We start from the raw sequence: 22,734 nt of genomic DNA, 5'->3' as shown, positions 1-22,734 counted from the left end.
TTATTCTATTACCAAATTTTACTTAAATGTAAAAAATATGTTAACATTTAAATTCATCATAGAGTGAGTTTTTTAGTTTGATACATTTGTAATAATTGTACACTTAGTTGCACGAAAAAACCTGTTGGTTAGAAAATTAATAAACTTCCTAGTGAATAGATCATTTATGTCTTGTGGCACATCGGTCATTTATTGCAGCTCGATCTGAACAAACTACAGAGTTGCGTCTGTTGGAGAGGTTTGGCGAAAGTTTTGTGGATTTAGGACCAGGTGGGGTTGCGACAGCGTGAGAGGAGGGGGATGATTAAAAGGAGTGTGAAGCAATTCCGTAATGAACAAGAGAAGTGGACACAGTCCGAGCGCGGTATGGGGAGGACCCTAGGGTCCGGGGGACCTCTCACTAATTGTGCGACTTCACCACCTCGCAGATTCACCCCACAGAATGTCCGGCCAGTTTTAATAACACGGTCACCTGATTGTCGCTCTCTTTAAATGGCTTCCTTTCTTCTACTTCTGTACGGTTTAGAGTGAGTTTCACTGGATAAAAATGTCACTCAACGCCAAATGCGAAAACTTTCTATTCCACCAGTCGCGTATCGATATTCATTACCTTACTGGTACGGAAAGGTGAGCAATCGATTTTTGGTTGAGATAATCTTTCAAATCATAACCCTTTTGAGATAAATTCCTTGAAAAACAAAAAAAAGTAGGAAACTTCGTTTGATCTCTCCACAAGGAACTACAGATACTTAAAGTAGTAAATTTAACAATTATGTACACTCAAATAGAGGTCCAATAACACTGGGTAAAGGTAAAAACATGTACAATTTTTAAATAAGCTATGGCTTCAGGAAGTCACTTATTTTTTGTGGCTTATCGCTTAAGAAAATTAAATGTTTTTACAAAATATAATAAGAAAAACATGTTTTTTTAAACAAATCTTCTGTAGAAAACAATTTTTGTATAAATAAAAACTCCTTTATTAATTTTTATCTACGTGCTTTAAAATCTCATACCCTTATCTTCAACAATTAACACAATTCTAGTAAATAATGGGATATTCCACGTATCATACAATATATTTGAACTCAAGATAGTGTAGTGACATACTAAAGTAATAATATTTATACAGAATTTGAATAATTGATTAGTAAAATATATTTAAAAGGGGACAAATTGGGTAGATTAAGATAAAAAAATCAATAAAAACCTGTGCAATTTAGGTGTATTATACAAGCTATATTTATTAATCCTTACAATAATATAATTCACAACCACATAACAAAATATAAAATGTTTTACTTAAAATCACTGACAAACACAGTAACATCTAAACGTTTAGAAATATTTAAGAACAGAATGTGAGTAAAGTGACATTTTATAATCAATAATAATAAAAATACTTATTTATTACCAATAGAATCTAATAAAACGTAGACATTTCATATAAACGAGTATAAATAAATATGTATTCAAAATTTAATAACAAATATTCATATGCAATCAGCCCAATTGTAAATAATCTCATTCCACTTTTGTGTATTACGATTTGTATGATTTCAAAAATATCACAAGCGTTCAAAGTATACGATTTGGGCAATTTTATACGAGGCCAAGGTACAAAAGACTGAGGATGAAAATGTAATTCTTTACAGTACGTATTAAACCTAAGTACAAGGAGGTGTAACTGATAAATAAATCTTAGCCTTTCAGAGCAGATAATAATCGTTATTATAACACTCTGATGTTATGTACTGACTTTACCTGGTATGAATATCGCTTACTGACCTTATTACCTGGCAAAGCCTTATTTAAAAATTATAATATTAAGAGCCCTCACTTGGAAACTTCCTTCTTGACCCTAAATAAATAATTTCTCTAGAACATACATTCCTTTAACTGGACCATGTATCTTGGCTCCACTGATGCTGATGACCACAATACCTGATATCCACAAAACGATCTTGATTATGACGCGTGATGACCACGAAATGTTGACTACGAACTCGACTGAAACAACCACAAATTAGCTTCTAACTATGACTAAAATTAATTAAATAAAAATTATTCACCAGAATGAGTAACTTCTCTACTGCTTTGAATAAAAAGCAAAAAGGTATGAATCGAATGACTTTGATAATATACTGTACAATACAGTGTACATTAAATTTTATGTTTACAAAGAGTTCACGGTTTAATAATTAATTGTTATTATATGGAAAATTAAATACTTACGGATAGAAGTCGCGGGAATTTGTCTTCGCAGCTGAAGCAGGCCTGCGGATTTCAACATTTAACAGACATACACAAAAACAGCCACGTATAAAAAAACCGGAGAGATTCACATTTTGATTGTTTTATCGTAACATTTTACTCTACAATTTATTACTATCAATATATTATAGGAGCTTCAGGAAGTGACATGTTTTCAATGAATACAATTTAAGAAAATTAAATGTTTGTTTAAAATACCATTTAATAAAATTGTATTTGTTAATAAATTAAACATACACAATCCCTCCATTCATATTCCATATACTTACTGTAAAAAACCACATCATCAACCGTTATTATACGGAGCTGATTAAACACGCTCCTAAAGCTCGCCTCAAACGATTTGTAATGGCTGTGGAGCAGTCTTTGCAATAAGATAACGTTTCAAAACCCAAGTGACACTGAAGTAACTAGTAACGAAGTAACCGTGATTTCCCGTGGCGGCACGGTTCCAGTTTATGGAGCAGTTATCTTGTACGGTACAAGTGAGTTATCTCGGTTTATGACCACAGCGCCGTGAGAATCCCCCACTATTGACTTACGTGTTGTAATAACACAGTTTATTAGTCTGAGAAAACATCGGCGAGTCGATCTCCAATACTCTTCTTAGATTTGTGGCTTCGATTTTACACAGTATCTTATCGCGCTTTACTGCCGCCCTCGACATTCTTCATTAGCCTTTCAGCTAAGGGGCCTGCTGGCCTGCAGACAGGAATATTCTGAACGAATTTACAAGATTAACAGAAAGGGGGTAAAAATAAGAAGCAATCTTTCTAACGTGATGGTTGACTTCGAAGGTATTTTATATGGCCAAATGAGAGTATCATTTTCATTAAATTTTAAATAGAATCTGAGTGATACTTCAATTTATAGATTAAGTATACGGTTGTTTCGCGAAAAAATTGGCGCAACTTTTAGAATCATATCAGACAAAAACTAGCAAAAATATACTTGCGAATTGTATGTATTATTTTATTTGGCTTCGTTTATTGCGTTTTTATATATTTTTTAAATCCCATCTGAATCATAATCTTTACGTTATTAAGTGGCAGTATTCAAAAAATTACTAATTTAAATATCTTGAAAGCGTCAATACTGTGACAAATTTCTAGAAAAGTGTTTTGTTGAGAGTTCTACGAAAAATCCTACACTTTTCTATTTGTGTAAATTTGATGGAAATAAAACAAGTAGGCTACATACTGTAATTTATCAATCAATCCAACGGAAAGTGAAAGCATTATCGAAACCCTAAAGTAATGTTACGTACTTTGACTGCAAAGTGACCAGGGAACTTATGAAACAAATATTTCATCAGGTTTTCGAGCCATTTAGTTAGTGATGAATTAGTCACTCATTTCTCACTATTCACCAAGAGATACAACTGACACACTTATTTCACCTTTCTGACACTTTTTGTTTTTTATATGGATGGGTGTTTTGGGAGAGCCGGTGGCTAAACGGTCTAAGACGTCGGTCTTTGGATCTGAGTTGGAGATACCAAAGTTTAAACTCATGGCAGTGTCTGTAGCACTTTGTACCAATCGCACTGTATCGAGTCTTACCCTTATTCTGTTTGATCATATCCATGAACAGTCCAGTGGTCAATGAGGACGGATATAGTAAAACTAAAAAAGGTATTAGCTTACTTAAAAAATAGATTAAAACAACTTAATCAGTTATTAACGTACAGTATATATAAGTAGAGTTCTCGCAAAGGCAGTTTGAAGCTACTGTTTATTGATGAGAATAAATCAGGACTGATACAATTATATAAACGGGTATGTTTTTATTTATTACAGTATCATATTTTTTTTTCTAAAAATCGGATAAATCACCTTTGGTGAAAACAGAACTTCTCATCCTTGTCGTCACGTTTGCGCCGTCAGTTTTTGTAACGCGCGGAAGACGACGGCGCGGATGCCTGCACACTCGCCGTTAATGAATGCGCACTAATGAACGCCGGCTTGATGAGAATGCCGCCACGTACCACCAGAGCTTGGGCCGGATCAAAAATCCGATTCGGAAACAACGGATTGTGCTCGGTTATGCGCGACACGATGGCACGGCAGGCGCGCAGCGCCGAGCACTTTTATTGATATGAATTACACCCGCATTACTTTTTATTGGGATCTCTTACATCGCTTCCTTCTTTTATTGGGGAACCAGCTCCCGTTCTTGAATTATGAATGGGATCGGTTTTCAGGAACCTCCGGTTCTTCTCCTCCTTTACTGTCTCCCTTACTGTCTTTGATGAATGGCCTCGGTGGCAATTATAACACTACAACAGTGTGAGATTAAATATATTCTGTCGTAACAATAATACAACAAGCCAGTAAATATAATAATATCAGTATCTTTAATTCCCGTAAGCTTTTGTACATAAGGTTTGCAATGATGTACTAAGTATACCAAGAGTTCTTAAAAGGCTGAACGAAAAATTAATCTAAAATAAAAAAGCTCTTAGAATTAAATGATAAACTTACTACTTCTAAATTTTTGAGGGATTTTCAGCCCGAATCTGTGTTTATATCAGTTCTGAATTACCACATATGCTAAAGATTAAAGATTAATCATGTTTAAGTTTCTAGGGCTTCATTTTCTGTGGTCACATGATTTCATTCTATAAATAAATCTATAAGATCTCTATGTAAACTTCTCTTTAAAATTGCTTCATTTTCAAGACCTCATTATACTGTAATTGTTGAAAATGGGTTTACTCGAATTGTTGGATTGTTTACAAACAGCCACACAGACAGACAGACAGAAAAACTTTAGAATTTTCCCCAGAACGTAGAATGCTGACTACATTCAGCCAATTACATTTTGGTATCTTCGTTACATCGTGTTATATTGCAAAATAAATAGTAGGAAATAATTTGTACATACGAGTTTTATGATGTTATTTAACTTTTGAAATTCCTGTTCTGACGATAGCATGAAACATTTCCCGATGTCGAGAAAATCAATCGGCCGAGAGCATCCACAGACAGACAGTAACCCTCACTCTCGCCCTCGCCCAGCAAAGGGAGGACCCTCTAGGGACCGGGGGCCAATCGTGTTAATTGGCGATACGATTTTTGTCGGCGGTGGTCCAAGGTCCAATTAAGCTCCGGTTCTAAACGGGCCGGAAACAAAAAGAGACTGCCAGGTTAATACAGGGAAACAAAAACCTTCACTTTGATATTCCCCAGCTCCCTTCCCTTCCCACCCCTTCTTACCCCCGCCTCACCCCAATCATATATCTGTAATCTTCTCTTCCCGGCAGGTCAACTTAATTTCGTCTGTTTCTATCCACCGCTTTCTCCCGATTTGTTCATAAAATTCCCCTCGTTGATTTCCCTCAATCGTATTTTCCCTCATTCCAATCCTCATATTTTCCAAACGTTTTTCTATTATCCTACGACAATTAATTACAAGAACTTAATCCAACTCTAATCCCATTTAGACCCCAGTTTTCACAAGAAGTCCAAATTGTTACCATTACCTGTTGGCCTAATTAAAATTTACTTCACAGTAGGGTAAGGGCAAGGCCCTTCTGTGATCGAGAAATGAAAGGTTTATTTGCAGGGAGAGGGGAATGTACATTTGCAAAAGGTAACGTTTAATATAAACAATAAAATAAGCCTCTGGCACTGAAAGGGTCCCTTAAAATATTTATAGGTTCTAAATAAATTCCTATATTTTTGGTGTGCTCTAGGCTTTTTAAATAAATAAATATTATTACTATTTGTTCGGGAGAAATATTTCTTCCGGGAAGAAATCGGCGAAACGCTTTACAACGTCTTGGCCTGCAATGTTACTTTTAAGATCAATAATCTCTCTGTCTGTGCACTAACGCCTGCGATGTAACTAAAAGCTGGTTTATATGATAAAGAACTATAATTAGAGGAAAGGATTTCATAAAGCTTCTTAAAACATAAAGTGTGGAAAGTTTTTAAACTCTACGAATTTAAGTATGTTGGATAATTATTAATTTTACACGTACCCTACTATGATCTAAGTCAAAGAAAAATTTACATCTAGTTATTATAATGCTTTTTTCTGGGCTAATCTGATATTTGAGTAAAAGTGTAAAAGTAATGTAGTCTATGTGTTTAGAAGTTTTATTTCCTTCAGAAATGGTTTACAAAGTTTTTGATTTTTTATAGCATTACTAACAGGTAATAAACATAATATCGCCATAAAATAATGAATTAGTTGGTTAGTGTAACTTACATAGACAATTACAAGATTAAACACAAATTAGGAATCTATCAAAATAAAACGAGCAAAGAACGATCTTTACTTCGACATGCCCGATGTCAAAGCGACTGCAGCGTGTTCCTCTGACAAGTTCTGAACTCCTGATACTGCAACACTACGGACAGCATGGGATGGTGACAAGTTATACGGGACTGTCTCTGTCTGTTGTCGCACTGCCAGTTAGGTGTTTTTAAATGGTTAATGGTTAATGGTAAATAGGTAATGAAAAAAACTTTATGGTTCCTGTGTGAGTAATACATTTTCAAAAATAAGTCATTGTATAATTAATTGCTTTCTCTTAAACAACGTCTTATATTAAACAGTAGTCTAGTACTAACAGAGAGGTATGTTTCGTCGATTTGATCGTATATTCAAGTAATTAGCCACATCTTACTTTAACTCATGTTCCTTCGGAAATATTGTAGCAACGATATATAATCGATAGGAATAAAGAAATCAATTCAATCAGAAAATATAGATATTCTTCCTAAATTATGTAAACATAATATTGGGAATTTTTAATTTGGCCTAAAACTTTCTGTAACATTAATTGCATTATAAGTTTGGACTTCAGCCTGATAGAAATCCAGTTTTCATGGATCCAGTTATATTTGATATGTCTATATTATTTAAAATTTCTGTTTTAAATGTAAACATAAATCTCGACGTTCCCATAACGCATAAATTTATTGAAGATTGATACACAGGACATTTTTATTACGTAGGCCTCAAGAAACTAAGTCAAAGTAATCTAAACCGAGCTTATCGCACGAACAATCTTTAATAATTAAAAACGAATTATCAATTAAAGAATAAATCCCGCCGCCGGTGATTCCCACAGACGGGCTCGACAATGGAATAGAGACATAAATCCATTTGGTAGGGGATAGAGACATCACTGGGATTATGATTAACAGCTAATATAATTATAATGTGGGGCGTCACGCGTATGGGGGCGGTTATGGGATTGGCGGTGGTGCATCGCGGGCGGGTGTCGTCTTTCACACGTCTGGGATAGCAATCACGTCAGATCCACTCCCGTCAGATGGAGGGTCGTTCAATACGTCACCTGGGTACGTGGTAGGGGAGGGGGGGTTCTCGGAAAGATAGAAGAAGCTGAATCGACATTATAGAATACATAAGATATGTCACGATACTTAGTAATCCTGTTTAATTTTGAACTAGAAGGCCAATCGTGGAAAAGCGACCCCTTAAGATCTATGGAGATCAATCATGGCATTCCTCTGATAAAAATTATATGCATATTAAATTTGGATTTTCAATTTTCAGTAATTCAGTTGGTTCTCGATATATCGGGCAGAAAGACAACCAGCTATATTATAGACTGAAATAAATATTATTTACCATCAAACTCTGAGGGCATGGTTGGCTTACGCTCAGCCAATGATAACATGTGGCTACATTGGGCCTGAAACAGTTACAATGACATCTGTCAGTGCCCAAGACTCAATGAATGAAATGAATTGCTCATAATCGAAGGATGTTTGAAATTTATTTTGAGGCGACGCCGTTTACAACTACCGGTTTCGTTTTATGCCCAATTTTGCTGAACTTAAGAAAACACATTATCACAAAAGACTAATTATTCAGAAAGAGATTTTAGGCTGGAATTCAGTACAACGGTAAGTTTGATTCGTCTGTTACTGAAGACATTCTATATAAAAATTAATGAACATTGCTATTTGAAATTGAAAATGTATTGAACAGATTTCTAAAAATGAGATCAAGCTCCTTCAGCACATAAAGCAGAAAAACCAAACGATTTTTCCTGCTTATTTTAGAAATGTCATGTGCTGGGGTATGAAACAGGCTTATTAAATGTTTATTGGCTCGGCGTATAAAAAGCAAACACTGGCCTATGAAAGTACATTTTGTGCAAGGGTTTCTTGGCCGCCTCATAGAGAAAAGCCTGTATATGTTGGGAGGATGGGGGGACAGAAAAAACCAAATCAACATAGGTCTAGTAGTTGTAACCCTGGATAGTTGTTTTTCAGCGATTTGTGATTTAGGTAGTAGTTTTCGTGTTATGTCTCTTAAAATTGAAATTGTAAAACAAATCACTAACAAGATCTTACAGTTCAAGTCTCATTTATCCGAACTTGACGGGACCGAGGAAATTCAATAGATTTTATAAAGAAATGTGTATAAAAATTGAAAACCCCTATACATTTACATTACTTTAGGCATTTCTTAAGTAGTGTTTTATTCTGAATTTTACTCGTTTGGCTCAATTCATTTAATTAGGAAAATCGGTTAATCGGGTTCCGGTTAATCGAGATTCTGGAGTAATACGGTAAATACAATTTAAAATAAACTTATAACTATTTAGAATTCTAATACATTATCACCATGGTAGCATTTTTACTGCTGTACAATTACTGCAGGATAACCTTTTCTGGTTTATTTATTCAGGGCGAACATCCCGAATTAAAATAACAGATACCGGGTTTGTTTATGCCGCCGCACCGGGATAATCTCGCCGGGCGAAGGCACTTGCATAAAGCATTAAAAGATTAAGGCAGAATACTGGAACGGCAGTGGGGAACTTAAAGGGCTATAAAGAAGAGTAAGAAGAATGTAGAGAGACCGGGTGTGCACGGTGGTCGGATTGTAAATCCTGGAGCAATTCTGTAAGTGGGAGTAAAAAACAAGCAGCGACCGTCTCCTGGTTTAATTTTTAACGTCGTCCCAACTGTCTCTACTTCTTGTGCGGGTCTGCCTGATGAAAACTGGATTAGGAGAAACCCTGCACGGGGTTGGGGGAGGAACTTAGGGGAGGAGTACCACACTGTTATTAGAAGGCGAGTTTTTTTTCTCAAAACACCTCTTACGTTCTTTTAATATATTAATTCCCTGATTGTTTATGTAAATTTAGAGTTTTACGTAAAAATAATGACGCACTAATTCCATCCCTTATTTTTTCGCATTGAAAACAATCCACTATCAATCAAGCATTTACTTGTACGATTCCTTATTTACAAGGATTCCACTAGTCTTTGTTATTGGGCACATTTGTATTGCCTAAAAGAGTTTCTTTATGACTTCTAAATCACGAGTGACATGTACGTTACAAACCATGATATGTTGACTAACACTAATTGTTTAGAACTGAAGAAGAGATCAGATTACAGATCTCGAAACGTAGTGTTTTTCTGTATCACTGAACGATGACAAATGTATAGAAAAATCTTATTTCCTTTCTTCATCAAAAACACACTTCAAACAAAAACTAACTGTTTGTTAATAACACTACTAAAAAATTATAAGCATTTTTCTTAAATCACTTGGACGGTCTGCATTTCTAAAAGCTATTTTTCACGCCTTAGGTAAAATGCTTGAACGTGATTATTCTCAGAGTAAACAAAATTGAATGTATCCAATGGTGGAAATACGAGTATATTAAAAACCCTTATTTAACACTTATTAGGAAAAGGGTAAAATTCAACTTATTTTTCTAAACCAAGGGAAGTTTAAAAATAAACCAGAAGAGGGCAAAATAAATGTGATTTGGTTTAGATTTATAAAATGATATTGGATTTACATTGTGATTTATAAATCAAAATGAAATAGTCCTAGTAATCCTGATTATTTTAATATATCACTGATATATTATACTCAGTATATAACGGTGTTGATCATACGGTAACCGTCACAACAATAAAAAAAAAGAAATCAGGAGCACTCTTTCATTTGAATATTTTATTGACAAGTCCTTGTTGAAATAAGGCTGAAACAAACCAACAATTTCAAAGTCAAACAGTTGAGTTGCCACTCGAAGCGATTAATCTCAAAAGAAACTGAGTAAGCACCGCGCTGGCCCGGCTGACCCAAGCAAAACCCTGGTAAAATCCTCGACCCACAGTACTTATGCATGACTCTAACCCTGTTAACGCGTTTGTGAATCCTTAGTCACAAAATGGATTATCCGAGTTGCCCGCAACGCGCCCGTTCCCCGAAAGCTTTTATTAATGACCGGTCACTTTTGACTACCACGATTCTGGTAATCCCTAATCCCGGATAGCTTTGTTTGCTGCGCGCCTGCGGCTTCGGCGGGATCCCGAAAGAGATCCCTAACGAGAGTGGGCATTTGTTATGCCCTTTGAGACCCATCCTTGCGATTTCTTTTTCGTTTTGTAATTTTAAAATCTTTCCCTTTTCTCCCAGATAATTCAGTTTAAATCTTCCAAACATTTTTGCCTGGGCTGCGCACAATTATTCATAATTGCTGGCACAATACTGGCTTTGATCATTTTATTCAAAAGGAAGAACAAAACCATAACTCCAATCTTAAATATTTTATTGCATTTTGGAAGAAGATGGATGTTTCTGATAGGGTATTCACTATCGGTACAAATATAGTATGCAACTCACATATACAAGGTACTCGCAGAAATGTATCGTAACTTGAAGAAGATTGATTTAGTCCTATCTTATTCCAAATTCGTTCAAAAACAAATTGTCAAGGCTCAATTTTAATTTAAATCTTACTTCAAATACCATAATTTTATTACTCCTAGTTTGATAGAGATTCCACCATTGTAAACATTATATAAGTCCTAGAATAGGACTCGTGTAAACTACAACACAATATTTATAACTTATGAATTAATCATCATACAACACGTATTAAATGGGAACAAGTCCACACCAAGTGTTACTTAACAGGCTTCGCTGAGGTGGTATTCAAAATGCTGTTTATAAATTATTTACATAGGCTACCTGTATTACTACGTCACGTGACTGTACTAAGTTTGATTAAAAATTAATGTATTTTTCAATTTTCTCGTTACCTTCATGGTTACCCACAAGACCAATGTTGACATGTTTGCTAACGTTTTTTAAATCCCAAATCTAGAGTGACGTGCACCATCATCGAACCTGATGTTGTCTGTGTCAAATTGAAGCTTCATGCACAATTTCAAATATATTGATCGATTAGTTTTTTACATGAATAATATCTCTCAAGTGATACGCTTCGCTAACGCTCAGCCAACTACAAGCGTTACAACTACTAGGATATTAATGGTAGTTAGTAAAAGACGTAAACATTAACATTTTCAATACCGAAAAACATTAGTACAAAAACTTAAACTTAAAAATACGTACGAAAGCAATGAGTAAAAATGTTATGAGGAGGGTTAGCCACTGAATAAAATTCTATTACATCTACATTATGAGCAAAGAGAAACGTTAGAAAGAGAACAAAAGCGGGAGCCTCGATAATCGTAATAATGTGTTGCGGGGTGTAGGGGGGGAGGGGGTTACCTGTTAAATCTCCCCTAAACAGAATAATAATCCGGGCGTGTGGCGCGCGGCTTTTTCTGCCTTATTAATAATGAAGGGGAAGAATTATGCGCGTACACAGGATGTAGTGGGGGTGCGCGGTGGGTGCAAAGAAAACAGCGCTAAATGGATAACCGCGCGAGGCGCCCGTCCAGGCGCACACCCGCCACTTGTGGAGGGGATTAAAAAAGCATTAGACAGATGAGGTTAGGTCGTAATATCATTAACGAGGTGGACACATTGTACACAGTGTATGGATTTGAGTCGGGCATTCGTCCACCGTGTACGTAATGATCGAGAACCTTCAAACTAAGCTCAAGTATCATGATAGTCCTCCTCATTTCTCTAAATAACACCATCCTGAATATTTGTACACCTCGATCAAGCAACCATTTATTACAAATAAAAAAGTATACTGAAAAGCTTTAATGACAAAAATACATATATGCATGGTTGATCAAGTATTATAGATGAATTACATGATTATTTGCTTGAAAACATCTTTAGGATTTGTAGAAACACTACCTTCAAGTGGGAGATATGCAAAGCATAAACATACACTGGAGATCGTACACAGACACACACACACACATATTTATATAAGTTCGGAACTTTTTTTAGTAATTCTAAAGAGAATTCCGTGACAGTTTATATAGAATAAATACGAATAATTGTAATATGGTATCATTACATGCATCTGTAGAAAAGGGTTTTAGGGATACAGATCCCGACCCTTCCTTGCCTAGAAAGTGTTCCGCCTTCAGCAATCCGTCACGTTGGCAACATCAGCATATCCTGCTAGTGTATGAACAACATTAACGTCTGAAATTCTTAATTGCGAATTTATCCGACACTTAGAATAAAAGGAAATTTTTATGTACGGGCACGATCTTGAAATTGATTTATTGAGATAAATTTTATTGCATGTTACAATGATTTTTAAGCTTTACCAGTTTGCTTTACACTAGAATTCCTGTTAACCGAATATGTTTCATCCGGTCACTGGTTTAACCGGTTACAAACATCGAAAACATTCCTTTTAACCGGATTATTTTTGAAAAGGTTCCATTTTTCGAAATGAACATCGGTAACACCTTATCTGTTCTCTACAACCCATTCGGTCCATCAGACTTTATATATTTTTAACTTTAATTTAGTAATATTGCATACAAATCCACAATTTAAAGAATTTCACGGAAAGTCGGTTAGGCCAAATTGTTATCCGGCCTGGCACCCGGCTTCGATTATCCGGTTAAAAAGCGTCTACTGTACTGATGCCCATGCTTTACATAACCGATTAAAAAAAATACTTTGAAATTTTCTTTAGTGTGTAGTTACATCTTTTACTCACGTGTTCAAGAATTAATTTCAAAATTTATATTTACGAATAACCTAAACCAATAGGCAGAGAATAATTGATATCGGCTATAATGTAGAATATTGCAATAAACCGATCATAACTGAACACTTCCGATTTTGTTAAACGTGCTTGAGTTAAACACTCATTTTCGGCACGCTGTGGTGATTTAAACGGGTGAAGAACAAGTATGGTACGGCTGCGGACACGTCTTTCAAAGTTAATTAGATTGGCAATTTCAATAGATTGGGAATTATTTTAATTCCAATCTAACATTGTATCTCTTGCACATTTACAATAAGTAACCGGTATCTGTGAAATTCACTACAAAGTGTTGATGCTGTATAAAATAAGGCGAATGGACAGGTGTGAAGCGACAGTGCGAGAGGACGATGTGTCGACGGTCAGTCTCCAGGGTCAAGGGTCACGGGGATGTAGGGTTATGGAGTGGGGGGGGGGGGGTGAGCAGAGATTCAATTTTTGTGATAGCGACTGGACGCAGATTGAATGTCCAGGTTATGTCCTTTCCCCTGAGGCCGGTAACAAATCTACGCTGTATTACGGCAGTTTCGGTTATGGCGCTATCTCTGCCAATTTCTCTCAACTTCTTATGATTTAATCTAGATAGAGCGCGTCACTTTTGTTTCTAATCTCTGGAACTTGCAATGAGTACTATACGTTTCGCTAATGAGCATAAAACCGCTTACAGTTTTAAACCACAAAGGCTTTTCAAGCCCCTCACTATACCAAAGTGATGTAGTCAGAACTTTTAAAAGAAAGAGTTTACCGAGGTTTTGTACGCTATATACAAACTCACGCAACTCTACAAAAAATCCTTGATTGAGAATTTTTCAAGTGCAAATTATGAGTATTGCAACTGTTTTATTACTAAAACTTTGATAGATCTTTTAATTTTTTTTCTACGAGTATACAGTATTTTGGGACCCAATAAGAGATATTATGGAAGGGAGATTGTAATCCCCAAACTCCCCTTTGCTTACGTCACTGAAACAACATTCCGATCCCAGACACCCCAGTTTTGTTTCTAAAATTCCAATCTATGACTAGCTGTTATGTTCTAGTTATACCTGCAAAGTCATTTATTTTTATACTAATTGAAACCAAATTCATATGGTTGATGCGTAAAATTGCTTAATGGAAAAAATATATTTATCTTTTATTAGTTTTCCAATATCAGGCTCAATCATATAGTGAGTATTCACAAAACTTAAAAAAATATCGTCTTAGTACCGTCTTATAAAGAAAACCATTAAGAACAAATTGAAATTTTGACTGTTCTAAAGCAGCAGGCCTCTGCATTGTGACGTTAAAATACTTTTTTCCAGAATCTTTTATTCCAAACCTATCTAAGACATCAGAATATTTTAGACATCCTGTCATACCATCAGGCATAGAGCTTTTTCTTCTCCTAGACATTTTAAAATATTCCCATTTTTGGAACTTGACCTATCAATATACACAAATACAAGTATTATAGTTCTTGACGAAATTCACAAAAATACACTAATTAGATTGAAATTGGTGTATCTTCTTCACTAAAACTAGGATCTTCGCCGTAGCGTAGAGGTAAGGCTGCGGCTCTCTAATCGAGAGGTCCCGGGTTCGGTTCCCCGAGAAGTAGTCAATTAAATTTTGTAAGTAGATTTGGACCGTTTCCATGTAAAAACGTCTAATGTGCTCAATCGAAATGCCATCGGTGTAGAGAGAACTCCCTTAAAAAAAGTTGGTAACTCCAGTGTGTCCATGATTACAATGTACAACACGAAAATAAAACGAAATCTCCAAGCAGCCTGCTGGGCGCGTCTCCGGAATAGTAATAGCGCGGCGGTGGCGGTCGGCCGGTCGGGAGAAGATGGCGCCGCAGTGATTGGTGGCCGGTTACCATGGAGACGGAGAAATCACTTGACACCCGGTCACCTCATCGTCTTGCCTCCACCCCGCACCACCAACACTCCGCTCTTATATGTCACCTATGTCGGTGAATATAGCGGCGGTTCCACATCGATTTTCATTTTTCTTTTGTTCCATTATTTGGTACTTCTGTATAGAGTCTTCTGATTCACCACATGCCTTTATATGCATCCGGGGTAGAATGTCTCCATCTTTGGTGATGTATACGGTGATTTAAATAGCAATAGGTTTTATTGCTCATAGGGTTGTTATATTAAAAATGTACTAGTCATAAATAAGGAGTATCTAAGGACAAACAGAACTTGAAGATAGTTTTTTTCCGAACTGACTGTACTTTTACTTCTCTTTGACCCGAAAATCAGTATATTCTTTCCTTGAACAAGAAGAACCAATGTCAAGGATCTTTCTATACAGAGTTACCACACAGAAGGATAGAAACCGACACGATTTTAAAATCCTGCAGGATCCTTAATAGAACATTTGTTTGAATTAATTTGACAGGTACATTGATAACTTCACCCTTACTTTTTGTGTTGAATATGAATGTTTGACTTGTATATGAGTCTTAATGAGCGATACATGAAACAGAGGCATTAACTTAAAAAAGGAGTATTTTATAACTTAGGTATATTTAAATATATATATATATATATATATATATATATATATATATATATATATATATATATTTACATTGAATCGCATAACAGTACTTGCTCCAAATACGGAAATAATCGAACCCGGAATCTCTCACTTGCCGGGTGAATGGTAGCACATTACACCACAGAGCCCTCACTTTTTACGATTCAATTATTTTGTATTTGGGCGTTTATTTTTTTATTTTTTTAGTGTAATATATAGAATACACTTTATTTCCCATAAATATGCACACATTACAACATGTAAACAAAAGTCGTTTGACAGGTATTTGGTAATCTTCCGATCATAGCACGCCTATTTACAGAGCATATCAGTGACTGGATACGGACCATTAATACGACACATAATTGAATCGAGAAACAAAGTAAGCGCTCTGTGGTGCAATGGTAGCCTGTTTTCACCCGGCAAGTGAGAGATTTCATTCGACTGAACTAGCAGTGATAGAACAACAATTTTGCGATGTCCAAATGTTTATTGAACAAAATCCTAAGGCAATTGCCATTTTATACAAAATATTCAGGTTCATATGATTATACAGATTCATGCATATATAGATTCTTATCACCTGTATATGTTTAAATAAATGTGTTAAAAGACAAAAAGTACTTGCTCCGAAGGGACTCGAACCCGAATCTCTCACTTGCCGGGTGAATGTGCTACCATTACACCACAGAGCCCTCACTTTTTTCGATTCAATTATTTTGTATTTAGCGTTTATTTTTTATTTTTTTTTATTGTAATATATAGAATAAACTTTATTTCTCATAAATATGCACACATTACAACATATTCAATACAAATATAACTGTAAAGCATATACATAGCAAAATAATCTTCTGCATAGCACGGGATTACAGAGAATATCGGTACTGGCTGACCTTGACACATTAACATTCATGCCACACATACATACATACATATACCGAGAAACAAAGTAGGCCTATTGGCCTCCAAGGCAAAGCCTGTTTTGAGGCATTTACATATTTCATAGACATAAAAGAACTAGCAGTGATAGAACAACAATTAAACATATCCAAATATTATAACATAATCCTAAAACCCTCTTTCCAACAAAATTCATTCAGGTTCATACTGATTCATACAGATTCATACATTCAGATTCTTTCACAAATGTGTTTAAATAAATGTGTTAAAAGACAAAATACCTGTCAAATGACTTTTTATTTACTCATTAAATTTGTATATGTGGCAATAGCTTTTAGATTTTAATAAACATTATATATATATATATATATATATATATATATATATATATAATATATTTAAAACCCTTAAGTCTTTTCGTTATGAATAAACGTGGCGCCTGTCATGCTTTAGGCTTAAACTGATCAAACTTTCACAAGGCAATACGTAAATAATAAACACACTCATACAATCAAGCGTGGTTCTCTGTATTCTTGTCAGAAGGAAGCCGAAGACCACAGAAAAATAAAACATAGAAGACTCACTACAATAAAAAATCACACCTCATCACAAAATCATCTATTATACATACTAGCTAGCTACACAAATACAATTTTGAGCTACTTTTAGAATCAAAACTTATAGTATAAGAAAATCACATACTGTTCAAAATCTTTATCTTGTTAATATTTTTTTCTATAAACATACATTTTGATACACCTCAAAATTGAACAATATTTACTATTTTTAAACAATCATAAAAATATTGTATGTTATAGTTTATTATATTGACACTTTTAAAATTATCAAAATTAATCTAAGCTAAATGCAAAGATTGTTCGAAAATCAAAATTTTTGTTACATTTAAATATTGGTAATTGTAAGATTAAAAACGAAATTACTTTTAGTTATGTCTGTAAACAGTGATTGAATTAACCAGATTTGATTGATTAATTTTAAGAGTTTATGTCATTTTAAAAGTTACTAGTTTACAAGTATTAGATTTTCTTGGAAACAATGCATAACATATTAATCTCAAGTAGCTTTCTGTAATAAAAAAATCGTCGAGACTTCGAACAGGAAGCAGTTGTTATTAGAGACATATTTTGGATAGTCACTAACGGAACTACAACCCTTTTCAATAATATATATGACTGTCGTAACACCTTTTAAAACTACATTTTTACTAGAATAAAATGTAATGATATTGTAATGTTGCATTAATGTTGACTGAATTTGTGTGAACAATCAAATTAACGTCCTTCAGTAATTGATTTGAAAAGTAATGATACTATATTTAGTTTTGTTACTAATTAATTCGTTACTTTCGTTTTAATACAACTAACCAATGTGTAAAAACGATGTAATCTTTTTCCTGCTCTCTATCGTATATCGTTCGAAAGGGAGTTTGAATTAGGACATTTAATTTCTTCGTTTATAAAAATGCCTGAGTACTTTGATATCAATACAGCTAATTTCAACAACCTAAGTTATGAGTCCTTTAAAAAAAGACTTCAAATATAAAATATTTCAGAAATCATGCTTCTCTGAATCATGCTTGCATGGAAGAATAATATTTATAAATGGATATATAATCATTATTTTAATCTTATTGATATTATTGATAGAAACTCGTATACCGTGTGTTATTTCTTACGGTATATTTGGTACACGTATATAATCTCTACATGTGTTTAGGAGAAACAATACTATTTGTTTTAAAACTCTTGCAGGTTCTTAAAAGCTCTTGTAAGGTTCTTGAAGATTGATTTTCAGTCCGAAAAAATATCAAAATCTCATTCAAATAAAAATGTTCAGTATGGTCTCTGATGTCGAAACGAAGTAAAAATTCATTGTGAGCTTCGTCGTTACCCACTTTTTTGGATCTCTTCAGACGAACATGACTCCAGATTCCAGAACTCATATATTTAACTGAGTCAAATTCCAGGGGGTGCACTAAGGGGAAGGAGAACTTGAGTTAAACTCAACATTAAAATTGAATTAACCCTTTCCACCATGTTATGTTAAATTGTATAATTTTATAACGTGACTAACCGTGATTTATTTCTTGTTTCAGGAGAAAAGCCTCACAAGTGCCAAGTGTGTGGGAAGGCCTTCAGCCAGTCCTCCAACCTCATCACGCACAGCAGAAAACATACGGGATTCAAACCCTTCGCCTGCGACCTTTGCGGCCGAGCTTTCCAGAGGAAGGTGGATCTGAGGAGACACAAAGAGACCCAACACACAGAGATGAGACCCGCAATAGACCCTGCCAGACCCTCGCTGAACCCCCAAGATCCTCAACAGTGCAGATATTTGTCTGAGTGCCCACCCGCATAGAACCCGGCCCCACGGCAGGGTCTGAACCCCATCAGACCGTTGCTGGACCATGGTAGATCCTCGTTAAATCCTCAAGACCCTCGGCAGTGCAGTTTTTACTCCGAATATCCGTCTGGATAGGCCTTGATCTGAACTCAATGAGCATTGACTTTTCGGACTTTCCGCTGATGATCTTTTGATCCAGAATCTTAACGATGCATACATGAACCATTACAAATGACTGACCTAGATTGACAGACATAGCTTTACTGAAGCTCAGAACCATGAGATCGTTGTTAGACAGTCATGTTGTCTTTATTATTATTCTGGTAAGACGCTAAAGACAATGGAGTATTTAAGTTTGTAAACTTCAATTCAGAACGTGAAGTAGAATATAAGTACATCGTCATATTCATCATAGTTTGTTAAACTAGGTTTATATCCTACAAACCTATCTGTGAAATCCACTTTTGTAAATATCCACATGAGTTGCACCACCTATTATAACTGTATATATTTGTTTATCAATGTAAACCATACCAAAGACGTACTCATTTAGCATTTAACAATGTAAATATGTAATAACAAGATTGCAATGTACAATATATTATTTATTACCTGATAGTTAGTTAATTGTTACTTTATATTTTATATAAATTTATGGTAGGCTGTATAAATGGAAATAACTTCCTGGTAAATATGGTTCCAGAGGTCGTCCTTCTCTAAAAATATCATAAACAATAAATTAAATAAATACGATTGTAAATATTTAGAAACACGACATTATTTATTAATATTAAATAAATAAACAATACATCACACTGACATTGCATAAATACCGGCTTGTAATTCAGAATCAAAGTGTGTTTCGGCAACATTACAGTATTATTTATCATTATTCAACAAACATTATATTATTATGTTGAAAAAATATAAATGGACTAAAAGTAGTTAACTGTAAGATAAAACACTTGCCGTTTAATGTTTTAGTTAAATATATTTCGAGAAACATAAATGTTTGCTGGAAATTGAGGGAACGTAATAAGTATTAATTTACCCATTTTTTGGTGAAAATGAAACATGAATCGAGACTCAGATATAGCATTAAAGTTATACAAACTATTTACGTAATATATTAAATTTATTTCAGTGTTTTAACAGTAATAAATTAAAATTAAATAATAACAATTAATTAATAGCAGATTTAAAACAGAGTTAAGGTTTTTATACTGACTTAAAAACATCTTTTCGTTGCGCACCAATAAATTATTACGGTTCCATCCAGGACCACTAATGCAGGTATCGAGGTTGGTAACCCTACCTATGCAGATCATGAAAGGGAAGATCTTGATTAATAGGAGTGTCGCAAGGCATCAATTAATGAGACGGGGGTTTTAATCGTAAGATCGCACTCGAAGACACAGCTAATCCAATTGCCACCCCTTGAGACCCCCCTCCTCCGCCTTCCATCGTGACGCCATATTCTCGGAAAAGCCCAGCTCGAGTTTCCGAACCACTTTCGGTCCTGGATTCTCCCGGAATACTAATACAAACCAAAGTGAAGATTTATAAGACTCGAGTTACATCTTAGTTTTTCCCTTGTCACTCTGGCCTCTTGGATTTCCTGATAAACCGATATCATCCCTCCCCCTCCTTCTCCTCGCAGTATATTCACATTATCTCTGATCTCTTCTCGACTACCTCTCCTCCAACATCACCCGTGGAAAACTCAACTCACGTATTTTATCAGCTTAGTCTGATACATAACGCAGATATATTTCGATGATTATTTTTATAAACAACACAAAGATCCCGTCCTTACAATTTCTTGCGAAGTTTCAAATTCAAATTCTTTTATTTTCATATGATTACAGAAATATCGAAACAGATAAATTCGTCATTAATGAACTTAAAATTTAAATAAATTATTTAAAATCATATAATATGATTCTTATAACCAATTGTACTAGTTATTATGTTTAATTATGCTATTTTCATAGTAATTTAAATCATAAACAAACTAACGTAAATTAATTAAATTATATGTGTAGGTCCTGATAATTTATTTTTTACGTATTTAATAGATGATACAATTTGATAGACAGTGTAGTAATTGTGCTTACTTCCTAATAATGGGTTAGGCCTCCTATTCCTTTTATCCTGCTATTATAGTTCATAGCAAAACTTTAAACTTTTCTGTTATGGTATATCGACTAATATAAATTTGAAAAGGGCCAAAACCAAGTCGAAATTGTAATTATTCCAAATTTTACACTATGAAAAATCAAATATTATTATAAATATATTAATAAAACTCTCAAAAACAAAAATTTTCAATCTTCTGTAAACCTTTCGTAAAGTTTGCAGAAGTTATTTCGTTAATAATGTTTTATAAAGCAAGATTAATGTTACTATAATTAATGAATGTATGATATAATACTAAAATAATATTGTATGTGTTTGTATTTAGATTTCAAAAAAAGTATTTATCAGTTGAGCAAGTAGCAAAAATGTCTTAATATAAACTTAAAATACGCTGTCTGAAATGTTTTCATTGAAATTGTCATGTTTACAGCACTAATAATTGCTGTTAAATTGGAAACATATACGTCAATTTAACTTTAAACTTAATTTGTTCTCATAATTGACAGATTCAGAAGTAAACGGATAACAGTGATGTCACTTAGTTTAAGTTTCTAATTATTACTTCGTGGTTTATAGAAAATTCTGTTAAAATTATACAAGAAATCAATTTCATTCCTTGTGGGACATGAATTCATGTTAATTATTTATTGTTATATTATATTTTGTACATTTAATTGCTTATCAATAATGGACCAAATTCTACATATAAATAAATTTGATAACTGCACTAGTATAAACATGGCGCATGCATTGAGGTAGTAGATATTACAATTAAGTATACTGTTTTGCTTTTTAGCTGCTAATAAAACATGCCACTCTCTATGTACAAAACTGTTGCACTAGCATGTACAGAACAGTAACCTGTTATTAAGTCCGTGTAACATATTTAGTGTAGGTTGTTACTGATGTACAAACTCAAACCTCCATATTCTGGTCATTCCAATGTACAAACTTATGCCCGTCGTGTACCGTAATGTATGTACTGTATTTGTATGTCTCGATGTATCTTCTGTGTAGATCGCTGTACATATCTACGTCCTTTGTATTATTTGCTCTAAAATCTTCTTTATTGTTAATAAAACTTTGTTGAAAACTATTGTCTGCTTTTCCTCTCCACCTTTACTTTACATTGGTGTAAATAAAAGCCATACAAATTTCTAAATAAAATTTAGTGAATATTATTGCAGCTGAATGGTTTATCTTATACTTTATTATGATAGTGGAAGCTATAACGTTTACTACAGGATCAGTTTGAAACAATGAAGTAAATAATGAAATAAAAAATTGTATTTAAATATGTAAAACAACCACAATTAATTAGTATGATTGATCATGCATTTTCGTACTAAAGAAGCCTACATTAATGAAGTATTGAAGTAACTGGAATATCAAATTTATAAAGTCTTGCTTTTAGTATGAAATGTAACATATATATGTAAGTATAACACATAAAAGTACAAGTAGAAAACTACAAATTGGTGGATCCAAATAACCCAAGAGACCCGTAACTAAAAGTAAATCACAGTATACATTGAATTTCCTTACATTTCAGTATTGAATTGTGCATTTCATAATGC

At 34.2% G+C, this 22,734-nt stretch overlaps 1 protein-coding gene across 1 annotated transcript in view; it reads left to right on the top strand.

The window, feature by feature from the left end:
- Positions 1-22,254, top strand: part of LOC124364965 (zinc finger protein Gfi-1b) — a 78,205-nt gene extending 55,951 nt beyond the window's left edge. Inside the window, exon 6 of the mRNA XM_046820817.1 lies at positions 18,771-22,254. Within this exon, the coding sequence (XP_046676773.1) occupies positions 18,771-19,033 (263 nt within the window). The 3' untranslated portion in view covers positions 19,034-22,254. The remainder of the gene's footprint in view (positions 1-18,770) is intronic.
- The last annotated feature ends 480 nt before the right edge of the window (positions 22,255-22,734 follow it).

Source organism: Homalodisca vitripennis, chromosome 6 (assembly GCF_021130785.1).
Source record: "Homalodisca vitripennis isolate AUS2020 chromosome 6, UT_GWSS_2.1, whole genome shotgun sequence".
NCBI classification, from domain to species: Eukaryota; Metazoa; Arthropoda; class Insecta; order Hemiptera; family Cicadellidae; genus Homalodisca; species Homalodisca vitripennis.
This window is presented reverse-complemented; position numbering and strand designations above follow the sequence as displayed.